Genomic DNA, 15,520 nt, shown 5'->3' with positions numbered 1-15,520 from the left:
TATTGTATATGTCTCTGCTCGTACAATGAACTCTCTCAAGACGTTATTAGTCGCCAATCGAGGCGAGATTGCTGTGCGCATTTTGAAGACTGCGAGGTATGTAGCTCTGGAACTGAGCGCGCATGACGCATGCTAATTGCCTTTGATAAATAGGAAGCTCAACATTCGAACGGTCGCAGTCTACACAGAACCTGATGCTGCTTCAACACATGTCCATCTCGCAGATCAAGCTGTTCTCCTCTCGGGCCATCCGTCAAAAGCATACATCGATGGGTACGATCACTACTCCCCGAGATTGACCGCCACGCTAACAGCACGACAGAGACCAAATCATAGACATCGCGAAACGAAATAATGTCGATGCGATCATCCCCGGATACGGATTCTTGTCTGAGAATTCCGACTTTGCTAGAGCTGCCACCGCTGCAGGGATTGTCTTTGCAGGTCCTTCGCCGGAGAGCATCGAAGCGTTTGGACTTAAACATACTGCTAGGGATTTGGCCACAAAAGCCGGTGTTCCCATCGTTCCTGGATCGAAGGGCCTGGTGACGACTGAAGATGAGGCGGTTCAGGTGTCCAAAGGCTTGGGATTTCCAGTAAGCCACCCAGGTCTTACCTGATAATCTGAGTACGGATTAACTGACACCCCCAGGTCATGCTCAAAGCCACCGCGGGCGGTGGTGGAATGGGATTGCTTACCTGCAACTCCGAATCAGAGGTGCGCGAGTCCTTCGCCACAGTTCGATCCAGAGGCGAAGCTCTTTTCAAGAATGCGGGGATGTTCATCGAACGATACTACCCATCCAGCCACCATATCGAAGTCCAAGTCTTCGGAAACGGAGACAGAAAAGCAATCTATATTGGCGAGCGTGAATGCTCCATCCAAAGAAGACACCAGAAGGTCATCGAGGAGTGTCCCAGTCCGTTTGTCTCGAGGAATTCAGGCCTGCGAGAGAAACTGGGTGAAGCTGCCGTTAGTTTGGCGGAGTCCATCAAGTATGGCTCGGCTGGTACGATTGAGTATCTCGTTGATGATGAGACGGGGGCTTTCTTTTTCTTAGAAATGAACACGCGATTGCAGGTTGAGCATGGGATTACAGAACTCTGCTATGGTGTTGACTTGGTGGAGCTCATGTTGAAACAAGCAGACGCCCAGGCTTCTGGGAAGAAGGGCTTAGAGGCGTCATTCTTGACCAATCTGCCGCTGAAGGGGCCTTCTGGGTCTGCCATCGAAGCTCGTGTCTATGCTGAGAATCCGATTAAAGACTTTGCTCCTTGCCCGGGAACATTACAGGATGTCGAGTGGAAGGAGATCCCGGGGTCTCGGATCGACACATGGGTCTACAGAGGCATCAAAGTATCTGCCAATTACGATCCTCTGCTAGCCAAGGTCATGTACCATTCTTCGAGTCGACAAGATGCTATCAAGGGCCTACAGACTATCCTAACCGAGTCACGAATCTGCGGCCCAACAACAAACCTTGAGTTCCTGTCCAAGATCCTCGATGACGAGCGGTTCATCGCCGGAAACACATTGACCAGATTCTTGGACAACTTCCAGTTCAGCCCCTCTGCAATCGATGTCGTGTCTGGCGGTGCCTACACCCTCATCGAGGACTGGCCTGGCCGCCCAACCCTTGGCAGAGGTTTCTGCCACTCAGGACCTATGGACCCATTAGCATTCCGCATTGCAAACGCACTCGTCGGAAACCCCGTTGGTACTGAGGCTTTGGAAATCACATTGAGTGGACCCGAACTACGCTTCCTGGGCCCAGCGCTGGTCTCACTGTGCGGTGCGTCGGTTGATGCCAAACTTGACGGTACTCCGATCTCAATGTGGTCTCGGATCGAGGTCTCCACTGGTCAGCGCTTGACTATTGGCAAGACCAACGGAAACGGATGTCGTTCCTATCTCGCTGTGTATGGAGGCTTCACCAACGTCGCCCAATGGTTCGGATCGAAGGCGACTGCACCGATGGTAGGCGTTGGTGGCTACCAGGGACGACAGCTTGTGTCTGGTGATCTCCTGTCTATTACAAATCAATTGCCAAATGTCAGCGGTGACCTTCGCCTGCCGGACCATCTTATCCCCAAGTACCCCGACCGTTGGGAACTTCTCTCCATGCCTGGTCCTTACGACCAGGGCTATATCGTCCCGGAGAGCATCGACATGCTCTACGAGACAGACTGGAAGATCTCGCACAACGCAGCTCGCGGAGGAATCCGTCTCATCGGCCCGAAACCCAAATGGGCTCGTTCGGACGGCGGAGAGGGCGGAGCGCATCCATCGAACCTGATCGAATACGGATATGCCATTGGTTCCCTAAACTGGACTGGTGACGACCCGGTTATCTTCCCGCAGGATGGACCGGATTTCGGTGGATTTATCAGCAGTCATACGATTGTCAAGGCGGACTTGTGGAAATTAGGGCAGGTTAAAGCTGGTGATACGCTGAGATATCGGGCTGTTTCTCTCGCGGATGCTATTTCTGCAAGGAAGGAGACAGAGAAGTTTGTCGATGAGGTGGTGCAGTGCTGCTATCAAGGACAGGACTTTGATGGCATTCAGCCTTTGAAGGATGAGCTTCCCCCGGTTCTAACGAAGGAGTCTCGTGGAAGTGGTGTTGTTCACCAAATTCAGGAGAAGGGTAACCAGCCGCTTGTTTCTTATCGACAGGCTGGTGATGATTACATCTTGATTGACTACGGTCATGGTGCTTTCGACTTGAACCACCGCTGCAGAGTGACTGCTCTCAAGAAAGCTCTGAATGAGGGCAAGGGAGACATTACCTTCTCCAACGGATTGATTGGCATGGTTGGATGTGGTAACTGCACGTCAACCCCTCCCTCAAAGCTCCCACTACACCCACTAACACTCTCCAGCCCTAATGCTCTACTACGACGGCCTCAAAACCCCCCAACCCAAACTCCTACAATACCTAACCTCCATCGAAGCCGCCCTAGGCGACCTCAGCGCAGCCAAAATGCCCAGCCGCCTCTTCAAGCTCCCGTTGACCTTCGAAAGCCAGCGCCAAAAAGACGCCCTGAAACGCTACATGGAGACGCAACGGCCCTACGCCTCCTACCTTCCCGACAATTTAGAGTTCGTGGCGAAGAACAACGCGTTTAACAGAGAGCAGTTTGAGAAGATTTTCCTAACTGCGAAATTGATGGTTGTTTCGGTAGGGTTTTTCACGGCGCTACCGCTGGCGTTGCCGGTTGATCCGAGGCAGAGGATGAATTGTCCGAAGATGAATCCTAGTCGGGTTTATACGCCTGCTGGGTCGGTTTCGTGGGGTGGGAGTTGTATGGCGTGAGTCCTTCCCCCCTAGCCCTATCATAACCATATCAGATCAAATGTTAACAAACAAAGACTATACAACGTCGACTCCCCCGGCGGCTACCAAATGACCGGCATGACAATCCCCGGCGTCGACATTCTCGGCACCAAAAAGAACTACACCCCCAACCGCCCGTGGCTCTTCGAAGACTTCGACCAAATAACCTTCTACCGCGTAACCGAAGCCGAATACGAGAAACAACTCGCGCTCTTCAACAGCGGGCGCTACGAGTACGAATGGGAAGAAGTCATCTTCGACATGGAGGAGCATAATCGGTTGCTTAGGGATACGAGGGAGGAGGTTGCGAGGATTAGGGAGGAGCAGAGGGGGGCGCAGAGGGAGATGGATGAGCTTGAGGGGGTTTTGTTGGAGAGGTGGGGGAGGGAGAAGGCGGAGAGGGGGGTGCCGGTTGATGAGGTTGCGGAGTTGTTGAAAGGTATGTTCTTTTTCCCCTTTCCTTTTTGCTGAGTGCTTTTTGGGGTAGAGGCTGATTGTGTAGATCCTGAGATTCTGCCTGTTGAAGCACCGCTCAATGCGAATGTGTGGAAGGTCGAAGTGAGCCAAGGCGACAAGATTGGCAAGGACCAGGTCGTTATCATTCTCGAAGCGATGAAACTCGAGATCGCTGTCCGGGCTGATCCGGCGGCTGTTGGGACGACTGTTGAGAAGGTCTTGGTCCAGCAGGGTGATTCGATCGAGGCTGGGAAGCCTTTACTCTTCGCTAGGAAGGCCTCGAAATAGGAATTACAAGACGTTGTATATAGCTAAAGGGCCCTGGTCACCCTCTGATTTTGGTTTAGCAATGAGCAATGATATTGTCTAGTACCTATTTTCCAACGCCACCCAATGCAGTGGTATCAATCAATCATGGTCACATCAAGAATATCCTACTCCCACCAAAAACTAACACTGGCACCCGCCTTCAATCCCCGGACGTAATGCCACCATCCAACCGGGATATAAAGACATTCCCCTTCCTTAAGCACAGTCTCGACGTACTCCGCCTGCAAGAACCCAGGCCAAAGTGCATCCCACTGGTCCTCTTCAGCCGGGGAAAGCTCAATGGATGTCAAGTCAACCTGCGACGTATTCGACATGTCAATGAGCTGGTGGTTTGGTTTCTGTTCTTCGGATCCTGTCTGGTTCTTTGCAGGGGATGAGGCGACGGCTTCCCTTCCACGGGGGTAGATTTGGGAGGCTGGCGTGTGTGGTGAGTAGAGACGAACGTATTTGGTGCCTACTACCTGGACGAGGATATTGTGGTATGGGTCGTGGTGGAGGGGTGATATAGTCCATGCGGGGCCGATCCAAGTGTTGATTATGGGGTCGTCTGGGAGGCTTATTTCGGAGGATTCTGAGTTTCTTTGGTTGCTGTTGTCACCGTTTGTATCTTCGGAGGTTTTTGCGCCATTCGCTTTGGCATTTTCTGCCTGTTCCCGCTGCTTCTTGAGATAGACCGGCGTCCCAGGTTCCGCCGCTGGAGGATCAATATAGCAATAATCCGGTATGCAAATATCTTTCCTCAACGCCGGAATCTGCGACAAAAGATCATGCTGCGCCATATACCCCGTCTGACCAGAATCCTCCTCCCCCGACATCGTCTCATCCCTCCAAACAAACCTATCCACAAACTCTCCAAACTCCATAATCCGCTGCCCCCATCCCTCATCCGTATATGACCTCCCAACCTCCACAGGAACTAGCCGTTTTCCACTAAACGTCCGATCCATCCAGTAATCCCGCGACGACCAAGGTCTCGCCGACATGGCTGGCCAATGCTCTACTGCATCCGTTATCACCAGCGGCGTCCGGACATCTTGTATATGGTGCTCGATGGCGTCGAACGACGGCGCTGAGAGACGGGGAATCGGCGATTTTAAGCGCATAGAGGGGGCTGTATCGGGTGGGAATAGCGGAGGGGAGAACTTTCTGCGTTTAGCAGCACGGTAGCATTCCGAGTCATCACTTTCGTCGCCTTTAGAGTCTGCGTTTTGTACCGTAGCGGCTTGGAGAGTAGATAGGAGGGTTTCAACGAGTGATTCACGTAACGGCGCACCGGTCATTATCAACGCTTTATCGAGCACATGAATAGTCGGCGATAACCACGCGTTGGGGTGAATCTTCCACTTCATCGTCGCGCCATTCCCCTGCTCCAATAACCTCTCAACCCATCGTGCGCAAAGCTCCTTGCCCGTCTTATGTTTCCCTATGCCATCATTATCCCCCTCGTCGTCCAGGGCCCCGCAGTTCTCAACGATCACCAGACAAGCTTTCACGATACTCGCGTCGGTATACAGTCGTCGCCAGCAATTCTCCACATCTTTGAAGGGGAAAACGCGCAGTTTCGCGTCGGCGAGGTTGAGGGCTAGGTCTTGGCATTTGAATAGGAGGTCGTGGAGGGCGTTGAGGTTGTGTTTTGTGCACTGGCGTATGGGGTCTTCGGGGATTGGTTCGGCGATGGTGGAGAGTGCGTGGGCAACCACGGATGGGAGAGATGTGGACATCTCTTGGGTAGGCCGTTGAAGCGTATATTAGCACTGTTTCATGTGGAATGAAATGAGGAGTTCGAGCAGGAATGGCGTGGAATCATGGTTGTTGCGTTGGTGTTGTTGTGGTGTTGAAGATTATTTTTTTGAGGAACATAACGTCATCGCTAAACCGATAACTATTCCTTTCTATGACTTCCATTCAGGGCTCAACCACAAAGTAAACAAATTCAAAGAACTATCGTACATCATTCAGTTTGGCTTTTAAATAATATACAAAATGTATCATAACAAAGACTGGTCATGTATCCGTCCACTGAACGCCGTGAATGCATATATATAGCTTGCTCAATCCAAAAACTCCATAACCAACTTCGGAATGCGATCAACACCCTGCCCTCTAATCGCGCTCACAGGAACAGTAACCAGCTTCTTTTTCCATCCATCCTGCTGTCCACAAGGGTGCTCAATCTCGCCCTTCTCAATGCCCGATAGATACTCCCGTAGCTCCTTGTATCGCTGCTGAGTCTCTGGCAGATCAGCCTTGGTAGCCACGACGAACCATGGCTTCGTATGGATAGGCGGGTGTTCGAGAGAGGGAAGGGGGTCTTTGGGACCGAATGAGACATTAATGGGACCGTCCATAGACTTAGACGCGCGCATCTCTTGTCGTTCTTCTTCGAGCTCTGGGAGGCCATGTGTTGATAGATCGAATGAAGTTGTGTCGTCCTCCGAGGCCTGCTCAGTGTCGCGGACCTGTTTGTATTCGCGGAGCTCGTGCCATAAGTTATTGAGCCCTTGGATGGGGTCTCCGGCGTTGAGATCAACCACGAAAGCAAGAATACCTGCTCGCTCGATGTGACGCAAAAATCCCAGTCCCAGACCACGGTCCAGATGCGCATCTTCGATCAAACCTGGGATGTCCGCGATCGTGAACTTGGTTCGCTTCGACTTGCTCTCAACCAGCGGTCTCCCTTTGAAGTCATCAATAACCACAGTTCCGATACTCGGGGAGAGCGTGGTGAACTCCCAGTCTCCGATTCGCGTGCGACTGTTGGTCAATGACCGGAGTAGCGTACTCTTTCCGGCATTGGGTTTTCCTACCAACCCCACGTCTGCCAGTAGTTTCAATTCAAAGTCCAGTTCCAAACGAACACCACCCTCGCCCCTAGATGCGAAATTCGGCTTGGTGTTTGTACGAGAAGCAAAGTGAGGGTTTCCCAATCCGCCAACAGCTCCAGCAGCCAACAAGATCGGTTTGTCCATAGGCCTCGAGAGATCAAGATGAATCGGCGCCTTGGGTTCCAACGCAGCAATCTGCGGCCGCCGAGGCGGATTATCCGGAAACACCGTCGTCAAGAAATCCGACGGTTTGGCACCGGGATACAGCACCCAGCGGTCATGGCGAATAGACGATAGTCCCATCTCATCCATCTCATCCACATCCTCCTCGACCTTTGGTTTCCTCCGCATTTTATGATTGATCTCTTCCTCCGCGACAGGATCATACCGGGATACCTCCCGGACTACCGTTCCAACGGGGACCTGGATCAGAACATCCTCTCCTCGCTTCCCTCCTTTGCTCTTTCCGCGACCATTCTTCCCTCTTTCAGCCCTGATGACACCTCTGCGCGCCAGTTTATGCAAACTGGTCATGTTCTCGATCGCTTGGATGTAGATACCCCCGCCACTACCTCCGTCGCCGCCGTTCGCGGGACCCTCCTCGATATATTTCTCTCGTAGAAACGCAACACACCCATGTCCTCCGGACCCTGCGAACATGACCGAGCGGCATTTGTCCTGGAATATGAAGCGGGAGTAATCGTCCGGTGATGGGTTCAGGTATGAAAGATCTTGCGGTGGTGGTTCGGAGGACGGAGAGGGGATGTCATCGTTTGATCGCGCGCGCTCAGTGTCAGTGCTTTGATGTCGACGACACGTCTGAAACCCGGGGAATATTCGCTGCGAGGAACGTACACGAACGGTTCGTCTGAAGAGGAGAGAGGAGAATGATGAGAGACCGGTTCGGGGGTTTGCCATCCTGCTCACGAAGTTGCTGGTGGCAGGTCTTCTGTATGGTCAATTGGATAGTCTTGTTCAGGAGACACACATATTCCGAATACCAGCCTGATCAAGATGATGACAGTAGAATTATCGATTTGTCTTGGTGAGTTGAGGATGCATCTGGAGTCCCGCAAATTCGTGATGATGTCGATAAGCTCACGTGACGATAAGAACTACATTGTATACCTGAGGCAGGATTGTCATCGCAACTTCATCTTCGATCTTTATTCATCCTTCGACGACATTCTCCCTCGTTGCAATCGCCATTGGCAATCTACAGAATACTGCGGTACCTTAACTCCTTGCATCTGAATCAAACGCCAACCTACTCATAACAACCCCGACCAGGATCATTACCGGATACACACAGAGACCTTGTTTGAGACCGGCTAATAGAGCCGCCAGCCGGCATGTATCAATCGACGATCCATCTGCAAGCCTAATTACGGCTCCATGCAACCGAGTACCGGGGGGGGGTTACGGATCATTCTGGTCCTGCATACTATGCGGGTACGATTACTTGTACGCCATCCGATGTGATATGAAATTATTTGAATCAAGCAGGACCCTCGGAAGCCGGCTGGCGTGCATTATTGGAGCATGGGCATGTGCTATGTTACCGGGATGGGATTCCTAGTCTAGTGTTGAGACGGGCGAAACGAGACTAAGCACCATCGGATCATCACATCACATCAAAAACCGGGAAGGAATCACACAGCTCGAGACGAACGACCGAACGGGTGAGATAGACAGGTGATGGTTTGATTTTGATACAGGTATAGCTTAAAACTAAAACCAATCACCGGGGCCGGAAACAGCGTCGCGCTTATGACGAAATGCGACTCCATAGCTTCTAACTAGTATCGTGAGCCGGGGCCATGGGGAGGCTGGGGCTTTTGGATGAATACACAAACGGAGAAGACCTAGTGTCGTTCCGTGTCTAGCCTAGGGATGACAATGCGAGGAGGAACGGGGGGCAAAAGTACGGCGGCGCAGCAGGTCGGAAGGACCATGCGTGATGGCTGGTTTGCAGATGCAAGCTGAGATTTGGTACTTTTGCGATGTGATCTGTGACCAGGGCCAGATGGAAGATCGACCTGTGTCCGAGCTTATCGGACAGGTTGCATCGGGTTAATTCATTATTATAGAGTGCATGCGTATTTGTACCATGGGCTTGTACTGCTTGTACCGCATAGAACGGAATTGCCCTGTTTGCGTGAGGTCGCTTTTCTTGATAGAGCAATCCGAAGTGTTCAGATCACATCTTCTGTACAGCGTTGCCATGGCCTCACCGGCGGTGTGCCACATGTCCGTGTCCGCGCCTGCTATTTGTGTACTTGCGCATGCAGAATGCAATGCAGCCACTCGAGATCCGGTTTCGATCAAGCCACGTTTGATAAATCGGCATATGTGCAAATGCTTGCAGGGTACAGAGTACACCGATCTAACCTATCAACGAATGAGTCAGTAGTCGGTGTATATACCGGGATCGTGGCCTGTTTATGACTGCATTGCATTGCATGGGTACAAGTACATGGTACGTACAGAGTACAGATACGTAGATATGCTTATTCCCTGATAGGTAAACGGTAAATTTATGTAACATCCATGCACTGAGTGACAGTACTTAGTTCGCTGTGCCGTATACTCCGTCCACATGCCTCCATGCAATGCCGTATGACTTGACCGCTACCGTTGACCTGCCAATGGTACGCCTTACGAGGCGTGGCTTCTCATGAAGTCCTCCGTATGGAGTACTCCGTATACAGCTGCGTATCGAGCTCTGCAGTGCGAGGTAGGGGACATACGCACACCGATGTGTATAGAGCACTGCATCCACCCGGTATCCCAGCAGTAGACACATATTCAACAATTCAACCAAACAAGAAAAAAAGGTCTGGACTTCAATCTTATGAATCGCACTGCAAAAGATTGATTAAATCCATGGTTCTCGAAGCCTCGATGCCCCATAATCTATTTGCTCCAGTACTAGGGTACGTACTTCATACCCTCAAAATAATAACACATAATGCGATATCATACCGCCTGATCTAAAATATGAGTGGGTGGGATCAATTAATTAATCAATCAGGCAATCAGTCAATCAATCAATCGCTCGAGCGAGACTTGTCCGACTCGATCCCGCTATTTCGCTCTAACATATTAAAAAAGTTGTCTAGTGTACCAGTACGCTGTATTCCCCGTTATCCCCGATCCCCGACCTTGGGGCGAGAGACTTTCCTTCTCGGGACAAGTTTACGGTTTTTGACGGGGAAAGTCCCAAACATATGCAAGGCCCAATAGGAAGCGATCCGGGGACCCGGTGGGAGGGAGAACTCGCTGTGTGTCAGGATTTGCAGCAGTTCACATGTCTGTGGGTCTTGCTGACCGAGAAGATTAGGGTCTCTGTAAAGTACGGTGTAAGAGCAAGTAAAGAAAGGCTGGTGTTATCCGTCACCGCGGCACCGGGGCCGGATTCCGGTGGGAAAAAGACGGGTTTTTTCAGCGTGGCCAGTAGAAGATTTTAGAGCGGCTATCAAAGAAGTTTGTGTCTTCGTTATGGAGCAAGGTGTGGCTGAGGGTTAAGTGGATCCTGTGACATTTGTTTTGTGATTGAACAGAACTGTTTCCGGAGGGGTATCGGTTCCGTGGGACATTCTTCCCAGTACATAGTGTGCCAGACCGCTGGACAAGGTTACGGGAGAATAATCCTGAGTTTGGTACGCCAGGAACATAGTCCGGATAACTAACTGTCACTAGTCCAAGTGATCCTAAAGTATGTTTGTCCCGGCCTTTGTTATCTGGAGACTGGAGGATTTGCCACTATGGAGAAAGGACGGACATTCCCATCTGATATGACGATCAGCATTCCCTTTCCCAAAGTCTTTCAGACCGTACTTCTGTTTCCCCGAACTTCCGGTCTTCCGATCCAAGGAGAAAAAGTTAGGCTGCTCCATACCGAAAGGAAAAAAGGGACCGGCCAATGAGAATTCCATTCGGGCAGTTGCTCTGTCCCAGGGGAAACCACCGATCCACTGTTTCGCATTTACTCTCGATCACAGCGATCTATCACCACAGTGGGGTTTATTATTGGTCCGGGGAGCAGATCCTGGTTACCGGTCACAGTTGTATTGGTACCAGTACTTGTACGTAGTACAAGTACTAGTGTTCCGTACGACTGGTATTTTTGTTGTTTTGGGTAAGACATGTCAACGAATGTTGGTGGCAAATGTTCTAGAAATCCTTAATTGTTCCAGCGAGGCGAATGGAAATGGCCGGAGATGTGGCATGACTCGTTGCCATGTCGTAGGAGTCCTCCGTACACCAGACACGGTGGTTAATAATAACAGCCAAATAATAGTAGTATGATACTATTGTCGACTCCATACCAAGTCCGATCCCGTGTCACATTGTCACATCAACGCTAGCTGAAGCAGTGGGCAGACGGCGAACACCGTGGTCACCGCAACAATTCGTTGTATCTCATACAGCGTGGCAGGAATTTACCCCCCTGACGACGTCATATGGCGGACCCGACAATTCGGCACCAGCGTTGTCGATCGTCAAGTCAATCGCGCCTGAAGAATGCGTATGAAGTATGGAATTCGGATGGAAAACCTCATTTCCTCGACCAAACAGATCCAACGACTAGCTCGGAGTATTTACCGTAATCCCTGGAAATCCGAAATCCGGTCACCGCTCGTCGTATGTATGAATACCCAAGTCCCACGAGAAGCTAATCCTAGAGTGGAGATGGACGAAAGGAGAAACCACGGGTGGATCAAAGAAAGCCTTTAGACTCTGAGAAGGTACCAGGGGTACGGTACTGTAGATGCTATGTACAGATGTCGAACCGGAGTGCTGTAACCGTATTCTCGCGTGAGATGAGCGCGACGTAGATCAGAGGTCAAGGCGGCCGTTTTGTTCCTCAAGTCGGGATGTCCATTGGTTGGTAATTCTCGTACGGCCCTTACAACGATACTGGCATTCCATCTGGATGCTCCTGTGACTGTTGGGGCTGTTCCTTGAAAGAGTGGACTGAAGACTGATTCATAATCGCGTGCTCTTTGTGCTGTTGTAACCTTTCGATTGCATCGTACACATCGGCCTCCGTGTATCCAGCAGTCGCCATCTCTGCTGCCAGATATTGGGCTGGCCGGCGGTATGAGTATCTCAATACTCTACTAGGAATCACTCTGAACATCCCTGCGTCCATGAGTATTCTGGCGAATCTGTCCAAATCCGGAAGAGTCTTTCTGAAACCCAGAACATTCCACCCCTCAAAGGGTGGGAGCTTTTCGAGTCCTAAGGCGCTCCTATATTGCCCTACCAAATCATTCAAGGCTAAGCGAGCAGTCAACATTCCCTTCAACTCCGTAATTGGTGTTCAATGTTATTCGGGTTCTTCAGGTAACGCCGGACATAGTCGGCAACCTGCCTTGTTTCCGTGTAGGACTCGCAGCCTTTCTGGGCCTTTCTATACAGTCGTATCAGATGCTTCATGTCTTGCATGTCAGCTTGTAGATTCGAGAGTTGACTCCTTGCGCTAGTATGTTCCCCGGAGCTGTTGTCCAAGCGAGAACAACAACCTCTACAACAGCAAGGCAGAAGCTATGACGTAGGAAAACATTTCGTCATTGCGTCATTGTTATGACTAGATACTTATAAAGACGATGCCTGAATGTCCTGCCCAAAGGATGAAAAGTACAGATGAAGAAAAAAAAAAAAAAAATGAATGATAGAGGGGAAGGAGGGGCAGAAGCGGAGGAGGGGCAGTTTTCACATGATCTGCACCCGCCAGGTCAGTCACGCTGCAACATTTTACATTTGAGAATTCACGTATAGGATTCCGAGGTGTCCGAATGGATATCACGATGGACACGATATCGCGCTAGGTACTGATGCCATCAGGATTCCTGCGATTAACTGCTGGACAGGCTGCATTTTTTTTCTGTATCATGATGAAAGGTCTCCGTTTTTGACACCGCCAGATCACAGCCTGCCCCGCCGTCGGTGCTATCTCGGAGTGATAGGATGAAGATTCGGAATACCCCTCATTATCAGGTGGATTAGATGCCCATGTATTTTGCATGCACGGGAAAGGGAGATAGACAGGACAACCCCGCGGGACAGACGGATTTACAAAGGGACTGGGCAGCAGAACACTTCGGACATCGCCTGGAACGACGGACATTGGCCTATCGTTGGCTGTAGACACACAGACTCACCGTATCGAAGGATTAATTGCCCAACGACAACATCACACAAACAAACAGGTCCAAGAACATACAGGATTGAGCCGCTATCGGGAATTATTCTATACGCTGCGACTACGGAGTATCCGTACACATGGACTGGGGTACAGAGTGCTACGCGAAAAGACAGTCACAGACTGTCAGATCAATCCACCGAAATTTCGGAAGCACGATGACGTTGTGTTGGTTTTACATACCCAACCATCTTTTTGGCAATGCTCGCCTAGCGCGATACAGTCGATCCCGGGCTTTAGTATCAGGACTAGCAGCAGCGGATGTTGTGATTGTCGCTGTAGATTCGCACGTTCTTCCGCTATGAGCGTGATTGGGAAATTGGGGATTTGAGAAGTCACCCGCAGCTCAGGTCATCCCGTCCATGTTAGACATACAGTAAGTGGTATTACCACTCGCGTGGCTCCAGATCTGAGCTGCACTAAGTCTGACACTATGAGATCCACTACTGAACACTATGGATTGGCGGCGTAGCGACGTACGGGAAGGATGGGATAGTTATGAGACTCGGTGTGTGTGGACGGAAATCGGATTACTATTCGTATACTTGGGGTCACGAGAGATTCAGAATCTTTGTTTTCTCTTGCTTTTTTTTTCGCCCATTACTTCCGTTCGTCCTTGCGGCTGATTCTTCACCGACTCGCCAACGAGCCCCAGCTGGCTGAGTGCAGTGCAGGACGAGTCATGTTTTCTGGTGGGAATCAGACTTCGGAACACACGGTCGGGGATAATCAACCTCAAACGCAGTGTCAAAAAGTTTAAGATCGCTCAACGGTTTCTAAGGACGGCCGTGAAACCAGGGGGACGGAAGGGTGGGAAAATTCCTCTCTGTGGCGGTAGTTCCATTCCGTCGCCTCCGTGCTCTTGGGCCCCTGGCTGGCTGGCAAGCAACCGAAGAAGAAGAAGCAAAGAAAGATTCGATTGCAGGGAAAATCCGTCGGCATCTTCTCCATACAATATTGTCCATTGTGTGCAGACCCCCTCGCGTCCTTGGCGGCGGTGGTTGTTTGCCATCCCCGGATGCGGCGCTTATTGTCAAGACTGAAGAAAAGTTGAACAATTCTTTGCAGACTACGGAATATGACTACGGAATACGGAATTTGATAGCAAACAACCATCTATTCAGTGTCTCTATCTCTTAATTTTCTCCATGCGACTGATATACCAATCTTGATCACCTGTATCGGGCCCACAAGATACAATAGCGCCAGTCCACACCGTAAGGACGTGTTGACTGCTCACCTTTGACCAACTTATACTATTGCTCCGTATTATGATTATTGGCATTAACCAAGTTTTGAAGAATCACGCCCCACACTGCTGGATGGAATTGTCTACGATATAATAGTACGAATAAAGATATGGTGATAGAGTAGTGGTAGTATGCCGTATCCCCCTATCTCGGTCTCTCCTGATTGACTGGATCCACCGTCTTTCTTGCCGGACAACATACCGAATTTCAGGATCTGCTGTCTGTCAGTAAGTAACCGTATATCACCACGATGCAGATTATTCTGTATGTATGCGATGTGAAGACTCGTACAGGGTCTTTACACCGCATGTTATGAAATACCCCGACACAAACAAACGGCGCGGTGGTAGGTGGGAGAGTTATCTGCATGCAAGTCATCCGGTTTCTACCCAAGACCAACAACAAGTGCTTCCGATTGTTTGTATGTAAGTATGTAAGTATGTAAGTATGTAATTTATTACAGCGATCTCCTTATTCCATACAGAGAAAAAAAAATATATATATACATATATTTTAAAAAATAAAAAAGAATAGTGGACACCGGCTGGTTTTCCAGAATTCCGGCAGTGGAGAATTTTTTATAGTTAACAGGTAACAAAATAACAAAAAATTAAAAAGTTAGTCGTGGGGCAGTGAGATCTATCAACTTTCGAAACCAATAACCACACTTTTTCCGGCCTTCTGGAAAGTCGATCAGTCGAAATTTAATTTAAAATTTGCGTCTAGTACTTTGGCCGGTACTCCGGAGTACTTTGGGTAGCCGGTTCCCCGGAGTCAATATTATACGTCCCTAAAATGATCTGTTCTGTGTGAAAGAAGGGAAGAGTAGTAGTAATTTGGAGCGGTTCCACCCCCTATACTATTGCTCAGTCTCTCTCTCTGTCAATCGGATCATCGGAGGCCCCCGATTATTCTGTTCAGTTGGAACCCGTAGCTTAACCCCGTCCGGTGGATCCGGGCCATCATTCAGTGACGATATTATGTTTGTATGGAGAATTCGGAATATCCACCCTGCAGCTGGGATCTGTACCGTACAGCTGTGTTTGTAACCCGAAAAATAAAATAAATAAATAAAATTTTTTTTTTTTTAAAAAAAAAAAAAAAAAAAAA

General features: G+C 50.0%; 3 protein-coding genes across 3 annotated transcripts; 1 reads left to right on the top strand and 2 right to left on the bottom strand.

The window, feature by feature from the left end:
- Nucleotides 1-25: 25 nt before the first annotated feature.
- Nucleotides 26-4,082, top strand: ASPGLDRAFT_63859 (bifunctional urea carboxylase/allophanate hydrolase; the record flags this gene model as incomplete). Its single annotated transcript, XM_022548718.1, has 7 exons — nt 26-96; nt 154-273; nt 323-596; nt 653-2,831; nt 2,884-3,313; nt 3,374-3,777; nt 3,841-4,082. 7 exons carry the CDS (start codon nt 26-28, stop codon nt 4,080-4,082), a joined length of 3,720 nt encoding a protein of 1,239 aa, XP_022404424.1.
- Nucleotides 4,083-4,228: 146 nt separating this feature from the next.
- ASPGLDRAFT_22559 (putative JmjC domain protein) lies at nt 4,229-5,845 on the bottom strand (the record flags this gene model as incomplete). Its single annotated transcript, XM_022543193.1, has 1 exon — nt 4,229-5,845. The coding sequence occupies one exon, from the start codon at nt 5,843-5,845 to the stop codon at nt 4,229-4,231; it is 1,617 nt and encodes a 538-aa protein (XP_022404423.1).
- A 153-nt stretch (nt 5,846-5,998) lies between these two features.
- ASPGLDRAFT_42800 (GTP-binding protein Obg) lies at nt 5,999-7,988 on the bottom strand. The gene has a single exon (XM_022545671.1). It carries the CDS (start codon nt 7,865-7,867, stop codon nt 6,176-6,178), a length of 1,692 nt encoding a protein of 563 aa, XP_022404422.1. The 5' UTR covers nt 7,868-7,988; the 3' UTR covers nt 5,999-6,175.
- Nucleotides 7,989-15,520: the final 7,532 nt, after the last annotated feature.

The sequence above is a fragment of the Aspergillus glaucus genome (assembly GCF_001890805.1).
Source record: "Aspergillus glaucus CBS 516.65 unplaced genomic scaffold ASPGLscaffold_3, whole genome shotgun sequence".
In the NCBI taxonomy this organism is placed as follows: Eukaryota; Fungi; Ascomycota; class Eurotiomycetes; order Eurotiales; family Aspergillaceae; genus Aspergillus; species Aspergillus glaucus.
Note: the sequence above shows the minus strand (reverse complement) of the source record. Positions and strands in the feature narration are given on the sequence as shown.

Bases quoted from the DNA above. Each gene is read 5' to 3' on its own strand.
- ASPGLDRAFT_42800 (XM_022545671.1), bottom strand. From the start codon at position 7,867: ATGGCAAACCCCCGAACCGGTCTCTCATCATTCTCCTCTCTCCTCTTC.